We start from the raw sequence: 23,340 nt of genomic DNA, 5'->3' as shown, positions 1-23,340 counted from the left end.
AAAAGGAACTAATGGATAGGGAAAAAGAAAGAGAAGAGGAGAAGGAACATAGAGCAAAGATTATGGCAATCAAAGAGAAGGAGTTACAAATTCAAGTGGCAATGAAAGAACAAGAATTACAAGCTCAAGCGGCAATGAAAGAACTAGAATTACATACTCAGAGGTATATTAAAGAAATGGAGATAAAAGAAAAAGAAAGGAAAATGGAAAGGATGGCCAAGGAAAGGGAAAGGGAGATGGATATGCAAATACTTAATGCTGACACGTCTACAATGAGTGAAAAACAACGAGCTCTTCATGAGATTGCATGTGAGAAAATAATCGCCAAGTGGTTTACTTAATGGTTCCTTGTATTCGTAGAGTTATGTATTATGTTCTTATTTTTATTGCGTATTACTGGTATCTGATGTAGTTTGTTTTATTTATTTATGATGTAAGTTTTTAAATTAGTCAATATTATTATGCCCTTATTGTCATGAAAGTGATCGTTGCAAAACTAGCCGTTAACTAGCCGTTAAGGTACTTATTGCAGACACACTTGTAAATATCAACTATCAATGACTCCGCAGCTCCACTTCAACTCTTGTTTCTCACCTCGAAAGAGAACTAAAAATTACATTTCTAGATATGGCTAGAAATTTTGATGATATGTTTAATGAGACTTTGTATGACAAAAGAAGACGGCAAGATAACACACTCATAGATAATTGGATGGATGAATGTTTACTCGAAGATTCAGAAGAATAAGGTATCGATAGAAGCTTTATCCCAATTACTCGTAGATGGATCAACAGAGATTGAGAAGCAGGACATGATCGCCTTTTCCAAGATTACTTTGCAGATGAACCGGTGTATAATGCTGACATTTTTCGACGGAGATTTCGAATGAGAAGACATGTGTTCTTTCGGATAATAGACGCTCTCTCAAGCGTCTATCTGTATTTCCAATAGAAGGTTGATGCAACTGGAAGAAGAGGCTTGTCGTCACTCCAGAAATGTACCGCTGCGATACGGATGTTAGCATATGGCGTAGCAGCTGATGCTGTTGATGATTATGTGCGCATAGGCGAGAGCACTACAATTGAATGCTTGGAAAAATTTGTTGAAGGTATCATTTCGGTGTTCAAGGATGAATACTTGCGAAAACCCAATCCAAATGATGTACAACGCCTACTACAAATGGCGGAGGGTCGTGGCTTCCCTGGCATGTTGGGTAGCATTGACTGCATGCATTGGCAATGAAAAAATTGTCCAAAGGCGTGGAAAGGTATGTACATGAGTGGTTATCGTGGGGTTGTAACTATAGTACTTGAGGTTATAGCATCTTCAGACCTTTGGAAATGGCATACGTTCTTTGGAGTTTCTGGTTCAAATAACGATATGAACGTGTTAGATCGTTCTCCAGTATTCGATGATATTCTAAATGACCGTGCTCTAGAGGTAAATTATACTATTAATGATAATAATTATACTATGGGATACTATTTAACAGATTGTATTTATCCTGAATGGGCCACATTTGTCAAATCAATCTCAAAGCCACAAGGGGAGAAACGCAAGTTATTTGCACAATACCAAGAAGGGCAAAGAAAAGATGTGGAGCGAGCATTCAGTGTGTTGCAAGCACGCTTTGCAATTATACGTGGTCCAGCTCATTTTTGGGAAAAAAAGAAGCTTTCCAACATAATGAAAGCTTGTATTATATTGCATAATATGATTGTTGAAGATGAAAGATACACTTATGCAGGAAATTTTGCTCAAGGCTTAGAGTATGATGATGTCGAAAATGGCTTATCACAACCTCATCTGGGGGAAGAAGATTTTGTACCATACCATCAACTTCTCCAAAGAAATACCCAACTTCGAAATAGGCAGCAGCATAGACAATTGAAAGAGGACTTGATTGAACACATGACAATTTCACAATGCTTGTCGTCAACTATAAAGCTTAATTATTTTTTTCTTTGTATTAAGTAATTTTACAAATTAGTGTAACCCCGAATTATATATTGTGTATTATTGTTATACATGAATTTATTTAATATTAATATCTTTTAATAGTGAATTATTTTTAAATTTATAAATTTAAATTACATTATTGAAAAAAATTAATTACATTAATTTCAAGTATTTTAATTAATTAATTAAGTGGGACCACAACAGGGACTAAAGTTAGTTCCTCCTAATGGAGAAGAGAGATATGCTTTGAGTTTCTATTTACTGTTTATGACGCAAAAGCTGATGTGGAGTTACTTTTTATGACAGGTGGGCCATAAACAGGAACTTGGATGAGTTCCCTACTGGAGATGGTCTAAACACACCCACACAGTTATCTGAAGAAGGAAAGAAAGAAAAGGAGAAGAGGGCTGACGGGAAGGAGGAACGAGGAAAGGGGGAAGGAGGCCACGTTGCTGCCGCTGCCCAATCTGTACCGCCATTGTCATCCGTCCATGGAGCCATGAGTCGCGCCTCTGTCACCGAGAGGAAGAGAGAGGAAGAACGAGCGTGAGAGAGCTCAACCGCGGGAAGTGGAGGCGCGGGTCTGACCCGTTACCACCGATCCGTTCGTCCCGACCCGTCACCGTCGAGAGGAAGACCAGAAATGGAGAGAGAGTCGTGCGAGGAGGAGAAGTCGCTGTCGCCGTTCGTCCTCCCTGCTGCCAGACGCTGTCACCATTCGCGAGAGGGAGAGAGAGACGTGCTGCGAGGGAGCTGCCACAGTGGAGTGTGTCGCCGTTGAGGAGCCGTCGCCGCCAGATCTGCCGCTGCCTAAGCTTATGGCCGAGCCTCTGCCGCTGGAGCTCCACGCCGCTGCTGCGGCCACCGAAAATTGCCACTGAAGCCGGTGTCATTTGGTAAGCTTTAACCCGTCTTCAGGTTCCTTATCCGTTAAAGTTCACCTTTACCATGAGAGTTATGCTGCGGCTGTTTGTGCTAGGAGTCATCGCGAGTTGCCGCCGCCGGAACCACCACCGGGACTGCCGCTACATAGTTCAGTCACTTCTTATTTACGTCGCCGTCATCAGGTATTTTACATCGCCGCTGTCGCTTGAGGTTGTTGACGGAGCCGCTGCCGGGTCGATTTGGAGTTGCGGCTGCTTCATTTTGTTATTTCAGTGAGTATTTCTGTTTCGAAAGCCCTGCGTTAGTTTTCTGGTCCGTGTAATAAAGTAATTGCAATGTTAATGGTTTTAGGAGTTAGAATCCGGTTTACCTGTGCCGTTTGTAGCTGTTTCTGCTTTTGAGAGAGCAATCAGAGCCGAGGTTTTTGTTGTTGGTTTCGGATCGAGATGAAAGGCTTTCCGTGAGGCGCTTAGGTTATGGTTTTGCTGATCGAGGTAGGGGCTTTTTATTCAAACTAATTCACTTTAAAATTGGAATTGTTATAAATAGATATGCTGTGCGAAATGTATTTCTGGTGATTATGTGAGTCTTATGGGTTGTCTGATTATGTCTTGGATGAATATGGTTGCGTGTTTGAGTGAAATATAAATTGGATATTTTTAGATTGGTTGATTTGAAATGATTTTGATAGCTTGAAAGTCTGAGTTTTGTTTATTGGAAACTGATTTGGTCTTGAACCCATTGAGAAGGGTTGATGATTGGTTTGGTTGGGACCCGAAAAGGGTGGCAAAGTCCAAGTTTTAGGGGAGATGCTGCCGAAATTTCTATATGTCTGGGTTTTTATTTGAAATGATATTTTAAAGAGAAGGAATTATGCCTTGAATTGAATTACTGATAAATGAATTAGGTTTGAAATCTTTTATTGAGAAAATTATTATATTTTGAATGTAAACTATTTTAGAAAAGGATTTTGTTTTAAAGTCGATCTAAAGATGAAAATAATTATGTTTTGAAATTTGATTAAGTAAGCAAATTTGGGGAAGTTTTAATGGATTTAAAAGAAACTTGGATTTTGATTTACTAATTTCACTTGACGACATTTTAGGAAAAGTTTGAAGTATTCTCTAAAGCTTTGATTTAGTAAAACTGAAATAATTTCTGAGCCTTAGGAAACAGATTTAAGAATGAAATTGTGCTTTGGTTTTGGTTTAAGTAAGTTGGTTTTGAAATTGGTTCGGAATATTTGGATACATGACTTGGTTTTGGTTTAAATTCTATTCTTTATATTTCAAATCAAGAAGTTAAGGTTTCAGAGGTTTTCAATGAATTTAAGAAAATGAGTTAGGTTATTCTCCCCTGAAGTCTTGAGACTCCGCTGAGGAATTTTATGACCGAATCCTGATTTAGAAATGAATGATTTTGAGTCTCTCGAAAGATGATTTTGAATTTGGCATGGTTTTGAGATTGTTTGAAAGTGTTGGAAAGAAGTGGAAAGTGGCTCCGTTTTGAAAAGTGATTATTGGCAAGGTGTGAATTGAATACGGTTGTTATTTAAAAGTAAATGGGCCAAGAATGATTTTGAAATAAGATATTGAGCCTGATTGATGTGTTGAAAAATTTTTTCTGAAAAACCACTGGACTACTGTTTTATATTGAGGGTATGAGACGCTATGCACCCGGCAGGGGCTACGGTTGGATCCCGCCTGTCGAGGTAGCGGCGGCAGCGTAAGGGCGGTGGTTCGTCCCGCTTGCGGTGAGATGCGAGGTCGGTGGCAAGAGTATCCCGCTCGCATCCCTTCGGATCAATAGAGCGTGCAGGCGCAAAACCCTAGACAGTGATCTGAGCACTATATCTCGGGGGTTCCCATATGATGATTTCGAAGGGCGACATCTCCATAGAGATGTGTCGAGTTGGCAATTGAACCGACAATGTGATATCACAGCCTGTAGGACAGACATTCATCATTTGCATTTATGTGACATTGTTTGGGTATGCATATTGTAATTGGTTTGTCTATGTGAATACTTATGTTAACTGCTAACTGCTATATTTGTTGTAATTGCTATTGATTGTGTTTGAACTAAATTATTTGTGATTGTGTTTGATTGGTTGGTTTGTGATGAATTGGTTGATGATTGAGTTGTTTGGGCCGGGGGCCGTGTTAGATTGGATAGGCTTGAGGCCGTGGTTGGTATGTTGAGTTCTAGTTCTGTATAAAGTATCTGACTGCTTCAGTATAGACTTAATGAACCTATGCTTGGAACAGGATGAACATTTATACCACGTAGGTAACTGCTTTCACGGTTGTGGTCTAGAAAAGTATGAAAAATCAAACTCTTACAGCATAGACTTAATTGAACCTATGTTTGGGACATGTTGGTCATTCATACTGTCTAGGAAAAACTTTTCAGATTTTGCAAGAAAGGAAAAGGGTTTTGTTTTAAAATATTTGAGAAATTTACCAAGTCTTCAAAATGGATTTTCTAGATTTCGAATGTGTACTCAAGGTTTTTGGAAAGACTCATAAGACGAGTGATGATCGCTGTACTCTAAGAATAATTCTATTTTACGTATCTTGTTATAGCAATTTCTGTAACCCTATAGTGAGAACAAGCGAGGACGACGTTCTCACTCCTCTACAGGTTATTCCTTTTCAGGATATGGACGACGAAGCTTCAGAAGATTTATTTTCATTTTCTGTTTATTCGGTATTTTTGTATTATCTTAGCTATTATTTTTCCCTCGCCTTTATCTTTATTAAGTTTGTAAGAGGGATAGGAAATTATGATATGTATGTTTGTAAGCTAGAGTTATGTATATATATATATATGGTTTGTATGTACATGTATGTTTATGTTTTCAACGAAAAAGTGTTTTTGAAAGGTTGTGCGGTTTTAAATTTTAAACAGGCTCTTATTTTAGTATTAAATAGTATAAGAGTCGTAGTAATATTCGAGCTATCAGAGCAGCGCAGCCGGAAGCGTGACTTTTGATAGTTAGGGTGTTACAGAAGGCAAACTAAAGTTTGACGAAGGAAAAAAATAGATGAAGGTCGGCACTGATCCCTTCGATATCAGTGCTAGTTTTGTTGAACCAAAATTTTTGGGGGTTAATATGGCTTCACTTCTCTGGAGTTTGACTCTTCCTTAGGAGATTTTTAAGCCAATATAAAGTAAAAGAAGGGTTGTTGAATTTTCTAATGCATATAAAGCTGAAAGATACGAATGTTTCATTATGCCCAAGGTGCAAAACTATTTGACGCTGAAACAGCTACTATCTTTGAAAGGGAAGAAATGAAAAAAGAATTAGCTCATAAAGAAGAGCAAGCTTGACAGTGACATTCGACAAGGCATTCAGAGGCTCAATCTTCTCAAAACCCTTAGGATAACTATTTGCCTTTGTTCTATTGATCCCAAGCTATTAGGGTCATATGGATAAAAAATTGCAAAGAGTTTAGAGATCGGGAAGTGCGAGAGCATGAACAGCAACAGGCTGAATGTGGCTACCATGGACGAAGTCGAGGTCGAGGTCATAACCCAAACACTTGAGGAAAAACTGGGGGAATCGAGGCGGTGGACGATTCCATCAAGTGTATACTAGATCAGGGGACAAAACCATCTACATTGGATTCTATAGTTTTCCCGACAAATGGTGAGATATTTGCCAACGGAAAAGAACATGTTATTATCGAAGGGAAAGATAAAGCTGTTGAAGCTTCATTGCCCAAAACAAATACATCTAATACTCTGATCCTGATCTTGATGAAGATTTTTTCGAGGAAGAGAATGAGGAGATGACTAGTATTATTTCTATTATACCTTCTGAATTCGTTGGTCAATATGAAGGTAGTCTTAGTGGAGAGTACAATGCTGACTCCATTGACAAGGACGCTTTTGCCTTCATTTGTGAAAATGAGGAAGTATGGTGTTTTAACAAACCTATTAAAAAGCAAAAGGCACATCTTTGACTGTTGCATATTAAAGCAACTTTGAGTGGCATCCTAGTTAACAAGGTCCTCATTGATGGTGGTTCTGCTATCATCCTTCTACCAAAGAGAATGCTACTTAAAGTCGAAAAACATATCGATGACTATAGTGGGGTTTTAACTCGGGCAAAAGGTCTAGCTACTCTCATGGTTAAAGTGGGGTCATGGACTAGAAGGACTATGTTAGTGGTAGTTACTTCCAGACTCCAGAGCCAATTATAATGCCTTACTTGAGCGTGACTAGATTTATGGTGTGGGAGTCGTGCCTTTGTTTATGCATCAAAGTCTTCTCTTTTGAACTGATGAAGGAAAGACTGAAGTGATTAGGGCTGATGATAGCCTTTATGTCGAGCAGATGCATGTTGAATTCAAGGTTTATAATGACAAGTTAAAGTCTCTTGATGTCGACAGGAACCTCAGTCTCTATAATTGTGAAGGTTGTTTTCTAACTACTGAGGGGTTCAGCGTAAAGCTCAGGCTCCCAAAGGTCGACTATACTCCAATTGGTTGGGAGTACTTAAAAAAAGAGGGGTCTCGATCAACAAAATCTACCAAATGTCTAATGAAGAAGAAGTTGTGTCGATATATTTATTTTCTTTTAAGTAATTATGTAGCTGGTTTTAATTCTGCAACATGTACTTTTCTTTCTTGTAGTGTTTCTTTTGATGAAGTTGAACCTGTTAGGGCTTTAAATTATGCAACATGAAGTTTACTCTCTAGTTCGGATTTGGCTAATAAAGCCAATATAATAGGGATTTATTTTCTGCAACATGTACTTTTCCTTCTAGTTTTAGGATTTCAAGTTCAGTTTGTTTTGATAGAGCCCATATTGTCAGTCAACTTCTTGTCGATGTATCTCAAGCATTGATGAGTGGATAATTTATATGCTTTTTGGCATTGTTTTTACATAGTTCTTAGTATGATTTAGTTAGTTTTTAGTATATTTTTATTAGTTTTTAAATAAAATTCACATTTCTGGATTTTACTATGAGTTTGTGTGTTTTTCTGTGATTTCAGGTAATTTCTGGCTGAAATTGAGGGACTTGAGCAAAAATCAGATTCTGAGGCTGAAGAAGGACTGCAGATGCTGTTGGATTCTGACCTCCCTGCACTCAAAGTGAATTTTCTGGAGCTACAGAAGTCCAAATGGTGCGCTCTTAATTGCGTTGGAAAGTAGACATCCAGGGCTTTTCAGAAATATATAATAGTCCATATTTTGCCCGAGTTTAGACGACGCAAACTGGCATTCAACGCCAGCTTCCTGCCCTATTCTGGAGTTAAACGCCAGAAACAGGTCGTAAAGTGGAGTTAAACACCAGAAATAGTTTACAAACTGGCGTTTAACTCCAAGAAAGACCTCTACATGTGAAAGCTTCAATGCTCAGCCCAATCACACACCAAGTGGGCCCTAGAAGTGGATTTCTGCATCATTTACTCATTTTTGTAAACCCTAGTAACTAGTTTAGTATAAATAGGACTTTTTACTATTGTATTTACATCTTTGGATCATCTTTGATCAGTTTTATGCTATCTTAGACCTTTATGGGGGCTGGCCATTCGGTCATGCCTGAACCTTCATCACTTATGTATTTTCAACGGTAGAGTTTTTACACACCATAGATTAAGGTGTGGAACTCTGCTGTTCCTCAAGAATTAATGCAAAGTACTATTGTTTTTCTATTCAATTCAAGCTTATTCCTATTCTAAGATATTCATTCGCACCCAAGAACATGATGAATGTGATGATTATGTGACGCTCATCACCATTCTCACCTATGAACGCGTGCCTGACAACCACTTCCGTTCTACATGAAAATGAGATAGAATGAGTATCTCTTAGGTATCTAATACAGGGGACCGAGTCCGAGATATTAGAATCTTCGTGGTATAAGTTAGAATCCATGGACGGCCATTCCTGAGATCCGAAAAGTCTAAACCTTGTCTGTGGTATTCCGAGTAGGATTTGGGAAGGGATGGCTGTGACGAACTTCAAACTCGCGAGTGCTGGGCATAGTGACAGACGCAAAAGGAGCACTGAATCCTATTCCAGTATGATCAAGAACCGACAGATGATTAGCCATGCAGTGACAGTGCATTAGACCATTTTCACTGAGAGGACGGGATGTAACCATTGACAACGGTGATGCCCAACATACAGCTTGCCATGGAAAGGAGTATGAAGGTTGGATAAAGACAGCAGGAAAGCAGAGGTTCAGGAGGAACAAAAGCATCTCTATACGCTTATCTGAAATTCTCACCAATGAATTACATAAGTATCTCTATCTTTATTTTATGTTTTATTTATCGTTTAATTATCAAATCTCTAAAACCATTTGAATCCGCCTGACTGAGATTTACAAGGTGACCATAGCTTGCTTCAGGCTGACAATCTCCGTGGGATCGACCCTTACTCACATAAGGTTTATTACTTGGATGATCCAGTGCACTTGCTGGTTAGTTGTGCGAAGTTGTGACAAAGTGTGATTCACGTTTGAGAGCACCAAGTCTTTGGCGCCATTGTTGATGATCACAATTTTGTGCACCAAGCATCTTGTACTCAAAAGGATTCAACAACTGTTTTGGCTAATGATATCAATAAATGTAGTTCTTTCTGTCATAATTCTAATAAATTTTCTTTGGATAGTATATATGATCTTGAACCTTTGGGTTTTGAAAAAACTTTTATTCATGATGATCATATCAAGAAAGGTTTTGAATCACAAGACCCACTTGAGGAAATTAACTTGGAAACTAATGAAGTTAACAAGCCCAACTTACATTACTAAAAATATTAATCCCTATTTTTTAGAAAGATTGATTAAGCTATTGGGTGAATACAAAGATTGTTTTGCTTGAGATTATGACAAAATGTCTGGTCTTAATCGTTCTTTGGTTGAACATCGCTTACCATCGAAGCCAAATTTTTGGCCTATTAAACATGCTCCTCGACATTTTGCACCTAAAATTAACCTTAAAATTAAGGAAAAGATTGAGCGATTTATCAAAGTCAAATTCATTCGCACTGCTCGATATGTTGATTGCGTGTCGAACATAGTTCTAGTGATCAAGAAAAATGGACGCATTTGTATAGACTTTCACGATTTAAATGCTACTCCAAAGATGAGTACCATATGCCAATAGGAGACATGTTAATTGATTCTGCTGTGGGGAATGAATTTTTAAGCTTCATGGAGGGGTATTCTAGATATAATCAAATTTTTATTGTTGAAGAACATGTGTCAAAAATAACGTTTCGATGTCTTGGTGCTTTAGAAACTTATGAATGGGGGATGATGACTTTTGGATTAAAAAATACAAAGGATCATATCAAAGAGCCATGAATGTTATTTTTCATGAATATCTTGGCAAGTTTATGGAGATTTATATTGACAATGTCATGGTCAAATCAATTTCAACGGATCAATATTTTGAGCATTTATGTAAAGCATTTGAAACTATGCGTTGAAAGGATTTAAAAATGAATAATTTAAAATGTGTTTTTAGTGTTTCTGCTGGTAATTTCCTGGGTTTTGTGGTTCAAAAGAAGGGAATTGTAATTGATCAAAACAAAGCTAAAACTATTTTAGAGTTACCACCACCAAGATCAAAGAAAGAAGTCCAATCTATTTTAGACAAAGTTAATTTCTTGCATCGATTTATTTCTAATTTATCTAGTTGAACAAGAATATTTTTGTATCTTTAATAAAATTAAAAGGCAAATCACATTATTTATGGATTGATGCCCATCAAGAAGCTTTTGATTCCATTAAAACTTATCTTGCCAATGCTCCTATTATAGCAACCGTTTGAGCATTTGAACCTTTGAAATTATACATTTCAGCTTCTACTACTACAATCGGATGCATATTAGCCTAAGCTGATGAAGTAGGCAATGAAAGGGTAATATATTATCTAAGATGAGTACTATTTGATGTTGAGTCTCTATATTTCCATGTCAAAAATTATGTTTGTCACTATTATTCTTGCATGAAGCTCAAATATTACATGGTTGCTAAAACTATTAAAGTCATTGCAAAGACAGATTTTGTAAAGTATATGCTGTCTTACCCACTCTTGTGCGCTTGAATAGGTAAATGGATGCTTACTTTGACCGAATTCGATTTACAGTATGTCCCTGCGAATGACCAAGTCATTGCAGATTTCTTGGTCGATCGACCGGGTAATCTAAATGACCAAGAGACAGATTATGTCAAAGTCAAGCCTTGAAAATTGTATTTTGATATATCAAAACACAAAGATGGCGTTGGCATTGGTATTTTAATTATATCCCCAAATGATATCCTATCAAAATTTTTTTTTGAATTGAAATTTCTTTGTTCTAATAATATGGCTAAATATGAGATATTAATACTTGGTTTAGAGTTTTTAGTTAGCAAAGGGGCACAAGATGTCGAAATATTAGGAGATTCTCAATTGGTATTGAAATAATTATCCAAAGAGTTTAAGTGTGTAAATGAAATTCTACAAAAGTATTTGTTAGCAGCATGAAATTATTAATATCATTTCGACATGTGTCATTAATTCACATCCCAAGGATTTTTAATGAAAATGTGAATGAATTAGCCTATATTATTTCAAAATACAAAATCTCTCCTTATACATTGAACAAGTTAGCAAAGGTACAACAAATTTTAGTGCCAATTGGAGAAAGATAAGTGTTGGTGATAGATGATTGGGATGATGATGATTGCCAAAAACAACCGCTTCGTATTTAAAGAATCTTAATACACATATTGATTGAAAATTAAAGTTGCAATCGATGAACTTTGTGATGTTGGGAGACGGATTATATAAAAAAAGTGTCGATGGGAATGTTATGAAATGTCTAAGCTAATTTGAGGATATGATTGCTTTAGGTGAAGTCCATGAAGGAATTTGTGGGGCACATCAAGTTGGTGAAAGAATGAAATGGGTTATTCACCGTGATCAAGTGTTTTTGGCCAACTATGGTAAAGGATTGTATTGGATATGCTAAGGCTTGTATGGAATGTCAAAAACATGGGATAGTTCAACAAGGCAGCATTTGGTTTATCAATAAGTTGAGACATAGACACAGAGACATAGACATTAAAGACATAGATACAAATTATCAGTGTATATGTATTGTGTTTGGTAAAAATTGAACAAGACACAATAAAAATTGTAAAAAGTCTATATTAACCCTATAATAAGCTTTTTCAGAAAAAAAAAATTATTCACTACCGCTGCCAGTAACCATCCCCTCTACCACCATGGATTCATCATTACACACACCAACAAAAATCAATTAGCAAAAAATAGCTAAGAAATTTCACAACAATCACTATTTGGGAGTAAAGAGGAAGGCAAGAACATCATCTTTTTTTTTTAAATAAACAAAAAGAAAAACAAAAGAGACAGATCAATGGTGAGGCAAAAATTAAGAAGGATTGCATAGTGCAGAGTGGCAAAAAAGGGAAGACGGCAACGTGAGAGGGACATATAATGGCGCATCTTGGAAAGTAAAGAATATGAACCCAGCAGCACCCACAGCTGCATCACCGAACAAGCAACAATGGTAGCATGTCGTGACCGGCAACATACAAGATAAACCAAGATCTGAGAACAAGTGGAAGCGAAAAAAGAGAGACATAAGGAGTGGTAGCCAAAAAACGAAAGAGGAGAGAGGAGAAAACAACACAAAGGGATAGAGGGGGAAGAAGAAAGGAGAGTATATCATGCATGGAGGGAGGGAGTAAGGTGAGAAAGAAGAAAGAAGGGTCTGAGTCTCTGGATAACAAGGGGTAAAAATGAAAATAATTTGTGTCTCATGTACTGTGTCTTCGTGTCTCACCTTCAAGCTGGTACACAAAATTTGTGTATTTGTGTATACCTGTGTCCATCCGTATCCTAAAATATTCTATGTATTAACTAACCAAACAATATACATGTACTATTGTGTCTGTGTCTTGGCTAGACATGGACACTAACCAAACATTGCCCAAGTGCCTGCATTAGACTTGCTTTCCATTATCAAGCCATGGCCATTTTGAGGTTGAACTTTAGATTTAATTAGTTTGATTTATCCATCGTCATTGAAGGGTCATAAGTACATTTTAGTAGTGATTAATTATTTTACCAAATAGGTCGAAGTTATAGCTTTGGTTAATGTAACACAAAATGTTCTTGTAGATTTATCAAGGAAAATATTATCTATCGATATGGTATTTCCCAGACAATAAGTATTGACGAAGGGACTATGTTCGTTGGTCGACACATAACTAAATTTGCAGCATCTATGAGTATTAAATTGGTTACATCAACGCCTTACTATGTACAATCAAAAGGCTAAGTAGAGGCAGCGAATAAAATCATAATAGGTTTAATTAAAAAACATGTTGGACGTAAACCTCATAATTGGCATGAAACTTTAAGCCAAGTGTTGTGGGCATATCGAATTCATCACGAGGGTCGAATAAAACATCTCCTTATAAGTTAGTTTATAGCCACGATGTTGTTTTTGCCTTTAGAAATTAATTTGAATACTATAATAGTGATGAAACAAGAATATTTCCTTGTCGAGGATTATTGGAATGCAATGTTCGAGAATTGAACAAGTTAGACAATGAGCGTTTAATGGCATTGCATATTATTATTCGACAGGGAAAAAAACTAATAGCTATAATCGATGCGTCAAGAGTAAAGTATTTCAAAATGGCGAGTTAGTGATGACGGTTATTCTTCCGTTTGAAAAGAAATCGAAAGTATATAGTAAATGGTCACCAAATCGGGAAGGTCCTTACTAAATAGTCAAAGTGTATTTAGGAAATGCATATCAAATTAAAGACACTGATACTGGTAGAAAAGTGAAATCAATAAATGGTAAATACTTAAACTAATTCAAAGTTAACAAGTCAAGCGAATGACAATCAACTATCAAAAAGTGTTATGGAAAACGAAAAAGCATCATAGAATTTAAAGGATTACAAAATTCACTTAGCATACCAAACTCTCAATCATCATATGGTTGCAAAAGTTGATCCAGTTCATCTTTCAGTCCGTTTTGTTCTCGCTCGAGCATTTGAAGCTTTTGCAATTATTTCTTTTTTACATCACGAATATGAGTAGCTCGAGCCTCTAGATCAGTTTTCTCCTTCGATAAGGATATAATCTCTTGATCAAGAGTTTGTTTCCTTTGTTGAATCTTTTTGAAGGGACCTCGAAGAAGGGTCTCATTCTGTTCGACCTCAGCAAGCTCTCTCTTTAATGCTTCTTTTCTTTTTGCAAGATGGTCCAATTTGACAGAAGCAGTATTTAAATGAGTTTCAAACTTTGAAAACTTTTCCTTCTTGATAACTAGGGAAGCGTCAAGCTTTGTATCTCAATCTTTGATTGTTCTTAATTTTTTCCTCTAGTCTTCAAGTTTGCCACGGTCTTCGAAAAGTTTATTAACATGTTTGAAATTAAATATTGGAGCTCAAAATTTCATTGAGAGTAGTGTTCAGATCGTCTCGAGTGGATCGTGCTTCGACAGGGTTGGCAAGCAAAGTTCTCAACTGTTTCAAAATTTTAAACATGTTGGGATCCATGGTGGGCTTGGTCGATACTTGATGTTGAACTTCTTTAATAGAACTTGGAATTTTAGAACTAGTCACTAAATATACTAATTTGTTTCCAGAAATTGACAAACCTTTATCCTTCCCTTTGGAAATTTTGGACATGACGCCAAGGAGTGCACTAAGGTCAAGTACATCTTGATCCACCTTTTTTACTTCAATTTCTTGGTCAATTTCTTTGGAGTTAAGTTAAAGCAAATGAGAATGTGGATCTTGCTCAAATGGGGTGATGTCTTGGTCCTTGAAAATTGGGATCAGGTTTGCAATATTCAAGCCACCTCTAACATTCTTTGCAGGGCTAGCTTCCTTATTTTCTTCGATATCAAAAGGAAGTGTTGAATCAAAGCTGGATAAAGTCGAAGAATATATGGCCAGTCTTTAGTTTTCGGTCCTTCCACATGAGGGTCAGTTTCTGTGATTTTGGAAGAAGCAGCCATTTCCTACATATCAAAGTAAATGAAGGTAATATTCTAAAATTAGTTATGAGAATATGTACAGAGTAGTGTAAATACCTTAATAGCTCCTGAATCTACCAAGTTGAGAGAATTGGAGGAAACATCCTTAAAGTTTGTGTCGACATTCCCAGTGCTTGATATTGAAATCTTAATGTTGGAACCTTTGGAGGAAGAGTTGGTGGATTTGGTTGGTTCTTGGGGTAAAGCTTGTCCTTGCTTGGATTTATAAAAAAAGAAACATACTGAAGTTAATGAACTATTAATAAAAGCAAAATTAAAAGATCAAAGTTTATTTTGATTTACCTCTGCTAAATTTGAAGCTGTAGATGATGCTTTCGATACTCTAATTTTCTTCTTGAAAGTTTTGGAGGTTTCTTCTTTACGTTTTGATACTGCTTTGGTAACATGTTTCTCAACTATTGTAGGATAAACCTTTATCATACTAAACAAAATTTGTTGAGGACTTCGATCATATTCTAAAAAATACTTTTGCCACAATATAAGAAAGGACTTGGTTGCATAGGAGCTAGAAACGAAGTTGATAGGTTCGTAATCAAATCGGCGAGCTTCATTTTGATTTAATAGCTGATATATCTGCTTCATCAAGTTCTAAACTTTCTTACCAAGGTGACTCGACAATTTCGACTAGGGGTGGAAGTGCATCGGGCTACTTGATAAGGACTTGTGGCTCGACTTGTTTTAGGCTTAGCTCAGCTTGGCTCATTTTATTAAACAAGCTAGGCTTGGACTTTTTGTAAAACCTATTAGTTAAAAAGGTCAAGCCATAGGCTTTAAAAAAAACTACGAAGCTCGTTGGGTTGGCTCGTCAAAATATTTTTTTGTACAAATATCTTACTCCTAGTTTAGACTTTCAACTATTCACTTATATTAAATACAAAACAAAACTAAAAAGAATCAATAGTCAATACTAATTAAGATCGTAGTTTTTTGTTCAAAGAAAAAGTTTATGGATTATAAGTATGATTATGATATGTGACTAAGGATTGATATATAAATGATTTTTTTTACAAATTATGAATTATAAATTTTAGAATCCATTTAATATGAATTTAGATTTTTAAGTTTATTATTTTTTGAGGTTTAATTCATGAAACAGGATTTTCAAATAGGCTCGTGGGATTGTCATGCTTTAAACAGGCTGGGCTTGAGCCTGAAAAAAAGCCTATGAGAGGTAATAGGCCTAGGCTTAGGCCGTCTATTTACAACATTGGTCTGGTGGTGCGGAATTTATAACCCACAAACTAACCGGCAAGTGCACCGGGTCGTACCAAGTAATACCTCAGGTGAGTGAGGGTCGATCCCACGAGGATTAATGGATTAAACAATGATGGTTGATTAATTTACTTAGTTATGCAAACAGAAAATAGTGTTTGAGAGTTCAAAGACATTAAACAATATAAAGAATATTAAAAGAGCAAGTAAATAAGTTGGGAATAAAATATGGAGAAGGCAATTAAGGCTTCAGAATTATCTATTTTCTGGATTGATTTTTCTTATTAATTTATTTTAATCATGCAAGATTTAATTCATGGCAAACTATATGTGACTAGACCCTAATTCCTTAGACCTTCCTAGTCTCCTCTAAAATACATCAACTGCCAATTCCTTGGTCAATTAATTCCAATTAGAGGGTGAAGCTTAATTCTAGTTTATATGCCACAAAAATCCTAATTACCCAAATATAAAAGGATTATATGTCATGTATCCCGTTAAATCCAAATAATTAAAATTTAGGAGAAATTGTTTTCAAGTTGTTGTTCAAGTAAAGAGCTTTTCCAAATTATACAAGAACTCAATTAGAACATGGGTCATACTTCCGTTCCACCCAAGTTCATAAATTAAAGAACGAAAATAATTCTTGAAATATAAATCAAAACATGAATTAAAATAAAGAAAATAATAGAATCAATCCTTACAAATAGACAGAGCTCCTAACCTTAATAATGGAGGTTTAGTTGCTCATGGTTCAAAGAGAAAAATAAGGATTGTAAATTGGGCTCAGGTGGTATGAAAAGTTAACTAATTCCCATTTTATATCTAATCCTAATTAATTTAAAATCTATCTTCTAAAACTAAAATAATATCTTTTCCTATTTTTTTAAATAAAATAAAGTTTAAATCAGAATTAATTAAAGCAATCAGCATGTCTTTAATTGATGGATAGGGACCACTTGCTTCGTAGGGTCCACGCCTAACTTGGAGTGGGCATAACCATTCTTGTGTGAATCTCCCTTGAGTCTCTGCTATCCCCTGGCTCTAGTCTGTGTTTCTAGGCCGAAAACTGGGTCGAAACTCGGCCTGAAATCGCCCCCAGCATTTTCTGCGAATTCTTCACGTGGCGCATGTCACGTGTACGCGTCATTCACGCGTACGCGTCAGGTACGCGCACGCATCGCTGTGCAACTTTGCTTTTCACGCGTACGCATCAGGCACGCACACACGTTGCTCCTTGCTGGTCAGCTTCTTGGTTTCTTCTCTTTCTCTGCAGAAACTTCATCAAATCCATCCGAATGCTACCTAAAATAAATAGAAATGGACAAGACTCAAAGTAGCATCTATAGTGGCTAAAAGATAATTAATTCTTGATAAAACTTAACAAATTACATGCAAATTCACTAAGAAAAGGTAAGAAAGATGCTCACGCATCACAACACCAAACTTGAATTGTTGCTTGTCCTCAAGCAACCAAACTAATATAAGCTTAGAATGTGAATTTGCATAAGAATGAGAGTTCGATTAAGCTCATGTCTCTTCTTATAGTGGGGTTTATAACTACAATCCTGAATAGTTTTGGCATCTCACTCTCCTTTGAATCAGAAGGATGTCAGTGTCATTCGAAATTAGAATCCGGATAATATTATGAATTCTCTGATCTTTTGTAACTCAATTTAACCCTTGAACACAGTAATTTTTCTTTTCTTTAGTGCTTTGCACCTTGAGCCTAGCCGTGACTTTAAATGTTTTGTCTCAAGCTTCACTTAACACAGAAACACCACAAGCACTTAACTGAGGAAGTCTCTTTAAGTTCTGATTTTTCTTTCAGTTACTCCCAGACAGTGGTGCTCAAAGCCTTTGGCATACTCTGCTAATTGCAATTGATCTCGACTCTAAATGTTTTGTCTCAAGGATTACTTAACACAAGAACACCACAAGCATGTGACTAGGGAAACAACTCTTTGAGCTTTTAATCATGTCTGACCTCCCTAGTTATTGATGCTTAGAGTGTTGGACCTTGCTTTTATATCCCTTCTCTTTTTTTTTTTTTGCTGTTTCTTTTGCTTCAAGGATTAAATTTTTGTTTATTTCAGAGAAGTCATAATAATTCTCTAAATCCCTGTTCCTTGTATATCAACATTCTTTGATTCAAATTTAAATATGCACTGTTCATGTCATGCATTCAGAGTCACAGAAAATACCACCACATGTAAGTGAATAAGACTATTCTTCAATATAAACTCAATTTCTCATGCAATACATCACTTCTTTTTTCTTTTTCTTTTTAGATTCAAGTTCAGTGAGTGGTACATGAGACAAATAACAGAATGAAACTAATTTTAAGAACTGAAATCAAAGCAACAGAAAATAGAAAACAACAAAATAAGAATGGAAAAGAAATAGAATGAAAGGAACTCAACCACCTCAGTTATTCTAGTGGCCATCTCATTCCTCCATGAAGAACCTTCATTTCCCTTTGGTGCTATTAAAATAAACAGAAAAGCCATAAGCGTAGCGACATCAACACCAAACTTAAAGGTTTGCTTGTCCTCAAGCAAAGAAGAACTGAAAACAAAAACAAATAGTAAGATGAAGGAAGAATAAACAAGAGAGTATTAGGATAGGGGTGGATGATTTGAAATCAGGTACTGAGGGGTTTAATTTGGGCGTCGCATGCGACGCGTGCGCGTAAGGCACGCGTACGGGTGGATCGCGCGAATTTCAAGTGACGCATATGCGTCTGGCACGTGTACGCGTGGATTTGGTTTGTGCGAATCACGTGAAAGCAGCCGCGCACACGCACAAATCTCTGTTCGCGTGGCTTGGGAATCAAAATTTTCATATGACGCGTGCGTGTCATGTACGCGCACGCGTGGATGGCCATTTGCGCAAATGACGTGCACGCATCAGGGATGCGTACACGTGATCAACTTTGTGCCTCTGGCACACTTCCAGCCCCAAGCCATCACAACTCTCTGCCCAAACTCTCATTGATGCCGATTTTTAGGGTCACGCGTACGCGTCAGGGACGCGCACGCGTGGGTGGCCATTTGCGCAAACGACGCGCACGCGTGAGGTACGCGTATGCGTGATGCGGCTTATGCGCCCAGCACAGTTCCAGCCCCACTCCTGCTCAACTTTCTATCCAATTTTATTTTTCACGCACACACATATGACGTGTACGCGTCAGTGATGCTTGCGCGTCGGGTGCTCTTTTTGTGTGTGTGTGTCGCCTGAAGTGTTCGGTTCCTGTTATAAAATAGCTGCATGATCAGAAAAACAATAAAACTCAATAAAAATCAAATAAGTAAGAAAACTACTACTACGGAAAATAACTAAGGATATGAAATTATCGAGTTGCCTCCTGACAAGTGCTTCTTTAATGTCACTAGCTTGACGGTCTGTTTTGCTAATTCAGTAGATGAGCGGACCTCTGGCGATCGATCTCGCCTCCAAGATAGTGCTTCAACCTCTGGCCATTCACTGTAAATTTCCTGTCAGAATTCTCTTCTTGTATTTTCACATGACCATATGGTGAAGATCTGGTAACCACAAACGGTCCTGACCACCGAGATTTCAGCTTCCCGAAAAAGAGTTTGAGCCTTGAATTATACAGAAGCACTCTCTGTCCTGGCTCAAAGACTCTGATGGCAATCTTCTTGTCGTGCAATAACTTGGTTCTCTCCTTATAGAGCTTGGCATTCTCATAAGCTGAATATCTGAATTCATCAAGCTCATTCAACTGAAGCATCCGCTTGATTCCTGCAGCTTCTGAATCAAGATTTAGATATCGGATTGCCCAGTAAGCTTTATGCTCCAGTTCAACTGGCAAGTGACAGGCTTTGTCATAGACCAACTGATAAGGGGACATGCCGATAGGAGTCTTGTAAGCTATCCGGTATGCCCAGAGAGCATCATCAAGCTTCCTAGACCAGTCCTTTCTTGAAACACTAACGGTCTTCTCTAAAATCCTCTTAAGTTCCCTGTTGGAAACTTCAACCTGTCCACTTGTCTAAGGGTGATAGCGGGTTGCCACTTTATGACGGACTACATATCTCTGCAGAAGAGAGTCCAGCTGTCTGTTACAGAAGTGGCTTCCACCATCACTAATGAGTGTCCTTAGGACACCAAACCGGTTAAAGATATATCTCTGAAGAAAGCTCATTACCACCTTGGCATCATTGGTGGGTAGACCTACAGCTTCCACCCACTTGGACACATAATCTATTGCCACTAGAATATAGTTATTTGAATGTGAGGGTGGGAAAGGTCCCATGAAATCAATACCCTACACATCAAACAACTCAACCTCAAGAATCCCCTGCTGTGGCATTTCATGGTTGGCAGGGAGATTTATGGATTTTTCACATTTGTCACAGTGCTTCACAAATGCTCGAGTCTCTGAAGAGAGTCGGCCAGTAAAACCCGATATGAAGGACCTTTGTAGCTGTCCTTTCACCACCAAAGTGGCCTCCATACTCAGAACCATGACAGTGCCAAAGAATCTACTGTTTTTCTTCATCTGGGGCACATCTCTGGATGATACCATCTGAACACCTCTTAAAAAGGTATGGTTCCTCCTAAATGTAGTACTTTGCATCAGTCAATAGCTTCTTCACTTGTTGCCTACTGTACTCCCTTGGGATAAAATTCATGGCCTTATAATTTGCAATGTCTGCAAACCATGGAGCCTGCTGAATGAGGAACAATTGCTCATCCGAAAACGTCTCAGTCATAGCTGTGGGTGGTTGTACTCCTGCTTCAGGCTCAATTCTGGAGAGATGGTCATGAAGGTTGTGGTAGGCTTAGAAAAGGGGTGTTGAATCTATGCCTTCCTTTTAAGTTGCTGTTATGACCCTTTTTAAACAAACTTTCAATTCTGATTCTATTTGTACTCAGTAGTGAAAATTTATGAGACAATTTATTTTTGTCTCATGAATATCAGAAAACAGAACTTAGCAGAGAATAGAAAAGCTAACTCCAGCATGTATCCTGGTTCGGTTGCCTTACGCTATGCAACCTACATCCAGTCTCCTCCACAACATTGGAAGAATTTTCACTGTAGTTAACAGTATTACATACACCAATTTCACAAGATTGACCCAATCCTTTCACACTCAAGTTCTAACCTAACTTGACATTGGCTATGCTAATACCTAACTATTCACTCTTAGTGCTAACCCAACTAAGAAAGGGATACCCCATAGGTACAAGATACAAGACATAGACATACCTAAAGAAATCTGAAATAACTCTAGGCTTTTCTCTCAAGTGTATCACTCAGCCTTTTTCCACTCATGGCTTTTACTTGAGCTTTCTCACAATGCCTTTTCTCACAAGAAATTACAGAAAGATAAACATAGAAAAGTACATTACAATCTGTAAAACATGAAGGAGATTGACTTCATCAACAGCCTCTTTGCTATGTGCAAAACCAGATTTGCAAACCTCAGATACAGTTCTTCAGTATTGGCCGAATGCTTCTTTGAAAGAAAGCATTATCCAAGTAGAGGAACTTCTTTACAGAACACAACTCTCAAACTCTGGTTTTTTCTCCTTGCTTCTGAATGAGCAGAAAGTCTTCTTTTATCTCCTTGCATGTTGCTGGGTTCTTCTTCCAAGGTCAGCTCCTTGAGCCTTGAGCTTCACCAACCCACAGATTCACTTTTTCTCATTAAACCTTAGAGTAGAAACTTTGCTTCTGACTTCCCCATCTTGACCGAAAGCCATAAAGCAGCAACCACAAAAGTCTTCCAATGGTCAACTTAATCTGAGCCCTTGAAAACCAACTTGGTCCGCAAGACATGTTTGAGACCGTGAATTTACAACAGAGAGGAACATAAATCCTCTTTTCCATATAGCTCAAAACAGAGATACAGAGAGTTGAAGATGAAAAGAAGAAAGTGTGTTGCATGTAAAAGAAAATGGATTACCTTTGACCTAAGCTTGATATGGTTTAAATTTGCTGATTAGACTTCTGTGTTTCAAGCTTGGACTTTCTCTTTCTTGCTTCTTTGATGATCACCTTAGGGAAGAAGTTTTCTCTTTCTCTTTCTCACTTTTCTGAGTTTGTGATTTGACTAAGACAGAGAGGAAAGGAACGTTGCTTTGGAAGCAATGAGAAAGAGTGAAAATTTCAATCTTGTATGAGAAGCTTGGTGTGATCAACTTGAATTGATGGACACGGGCTTGGATCGGGTTTTATTTGCATGGCCCGTTTTGATTTTTCAGCTTTGTTTTCTCTTGGGCTTTGTTTATTTATTGACCCACCAACCTTGCTATATTATTTTCATTTTAATTTGGGCTGCTAAGTTTTGACCTGCAACAATAAATAATTAGTAATATGCAATTATAATTAATCCACACTAATTATTTATTTGCCAAAAATAATGTTTGTCATCATTAATTAATTTAGTTAATTTCTTAACTCAACAGGTCAACTACTTGATTTTCTGACCCTTTCCTGTCTTTTATCTCAATATCAAACTCCTGAAGGAGCAACACCCATCTGATTAATCTTGATTTAGAATCCTGTTTGGTTAGAAGGTACTTCAAAGCAGCATGATCAGTATAAACAATAACCTTAGAACTAAGTAAATAGGACCTAAACTTATCAATAGCATACACAACAGTTAATAATTCCTTTTCTGTAGTTGTGTAATTCTTTTGGGCATCATTTAGCACACGACTGGCATAGTAAATGACATGTACAAGCTTACCATGCCTCTGTCCTAAAACAGCTCCTATAGCAAAGTCATTGGCATCACACATCAATTCAAATGGTAAATCCCAGTCAGGGGGAGCTATAATGGGAGCAGAGATAAGGTTTGCTTTCAGAGTTTCAAAAGCATGCAGACAATTAGAATCAAAGACAAAAGGAACATCAGCAACCAATAGGTTTCTTAAAGGTTTAGCAATTTTAGAAAAATCCTTTATAAATCTTCTATAAAATCCTGCATGACCCAAGAAACTCCTGACTGCCTTAACATTAGTTGGTGGTGGTAATTTTTCAATTACCTCCACTTTTGCTCTATCAACCTCAATTCCCTTACTTGAAATCCGGTATCCAAGAACAATACCTTCTGTAACCATAAAATGACATTTTTTCCAATTTAAAACAAGGTTTGATTCTTGACACCGTTTCAAGACAAGAGATAAATGCTTAAAGTAGGATTCAAAAGAATTACCAAAGACAGAAAAGTCATCCATAAATACCTCAATAAA

The 23,340-nt window shown here is 37.2% G+C and overlaps 1 protein-coding gene across 1 annotated transcript; it reads left to right on the top strand.

Annotated features, from left to right (window-relative positions):
- Positions 1–1,014: 1,014 nt before the first annotated feature.
- On the top strand, positions 1,015–1,768 carry LOC107620195 (uncharacterized). The gene is made up of 4 exons (XM_016322396.1): positions 1,015–1,213; positions 1,307–1,440; positions 1,493–1,612; positions 1,727–1,768. The coding sequence occupies exons 1-4, from the start codon at positions 1,015–1,017 to the stop codon at positions 1,766–1,768; spliced, it is 495 nt and encodes a 164-aa protein (XP_016177882.1).
- The last annotated feature ends 21,572 nt before the right edge of the window (positions 1,769–23,340 follow it).

Source organism: Arachis ipaensis, chromosome B10 (genome assembly GCF_059453495.1).
Source record: "Arachis ipaensis isolate K30076 ecotype BB chromosome B10, ASM5945349v1, whole genome shotgun sequence".
NCBI lineage: Eukaryota > Viridiplantae > Streptophyta > Magnoliopsida > Fabales > Fabaceae > Arachis > Arachis ipaensis.
The sequence above is the reverse complement of the archived record's forward strand: the minus strand, read 5'-3'. Positions and strand labels throughout refer to the sequence as shown.

What these genes read in the sequence shown, in the direction of transcription:
- LOC107620195 (XM_016322396.1), top strand. Translation starts at nt 1,015, where the DNA reads ATGTTAGCATATGGCGTAGCAGCTGATGCTGTTGATGATTATGTGCGC. An exon ending in TGGCTTCCCTGGCATGTTGG is followed by an intron (nt 1,214 to 1,306) that starts GTAGCATTGACT and finishes TTGTAACTATAG; the next exon opens with TACTTGAGGTTATAGCATCT. An exon ending in AGATGTGGAGCGAGCATTCA is followed by an intron (nt 1,613 to 1,726) that starts GTGTGTTGCAAG and finishes TGATTGTTGAAG; the next exon opens with ATGAAAGATACACTTATGCA.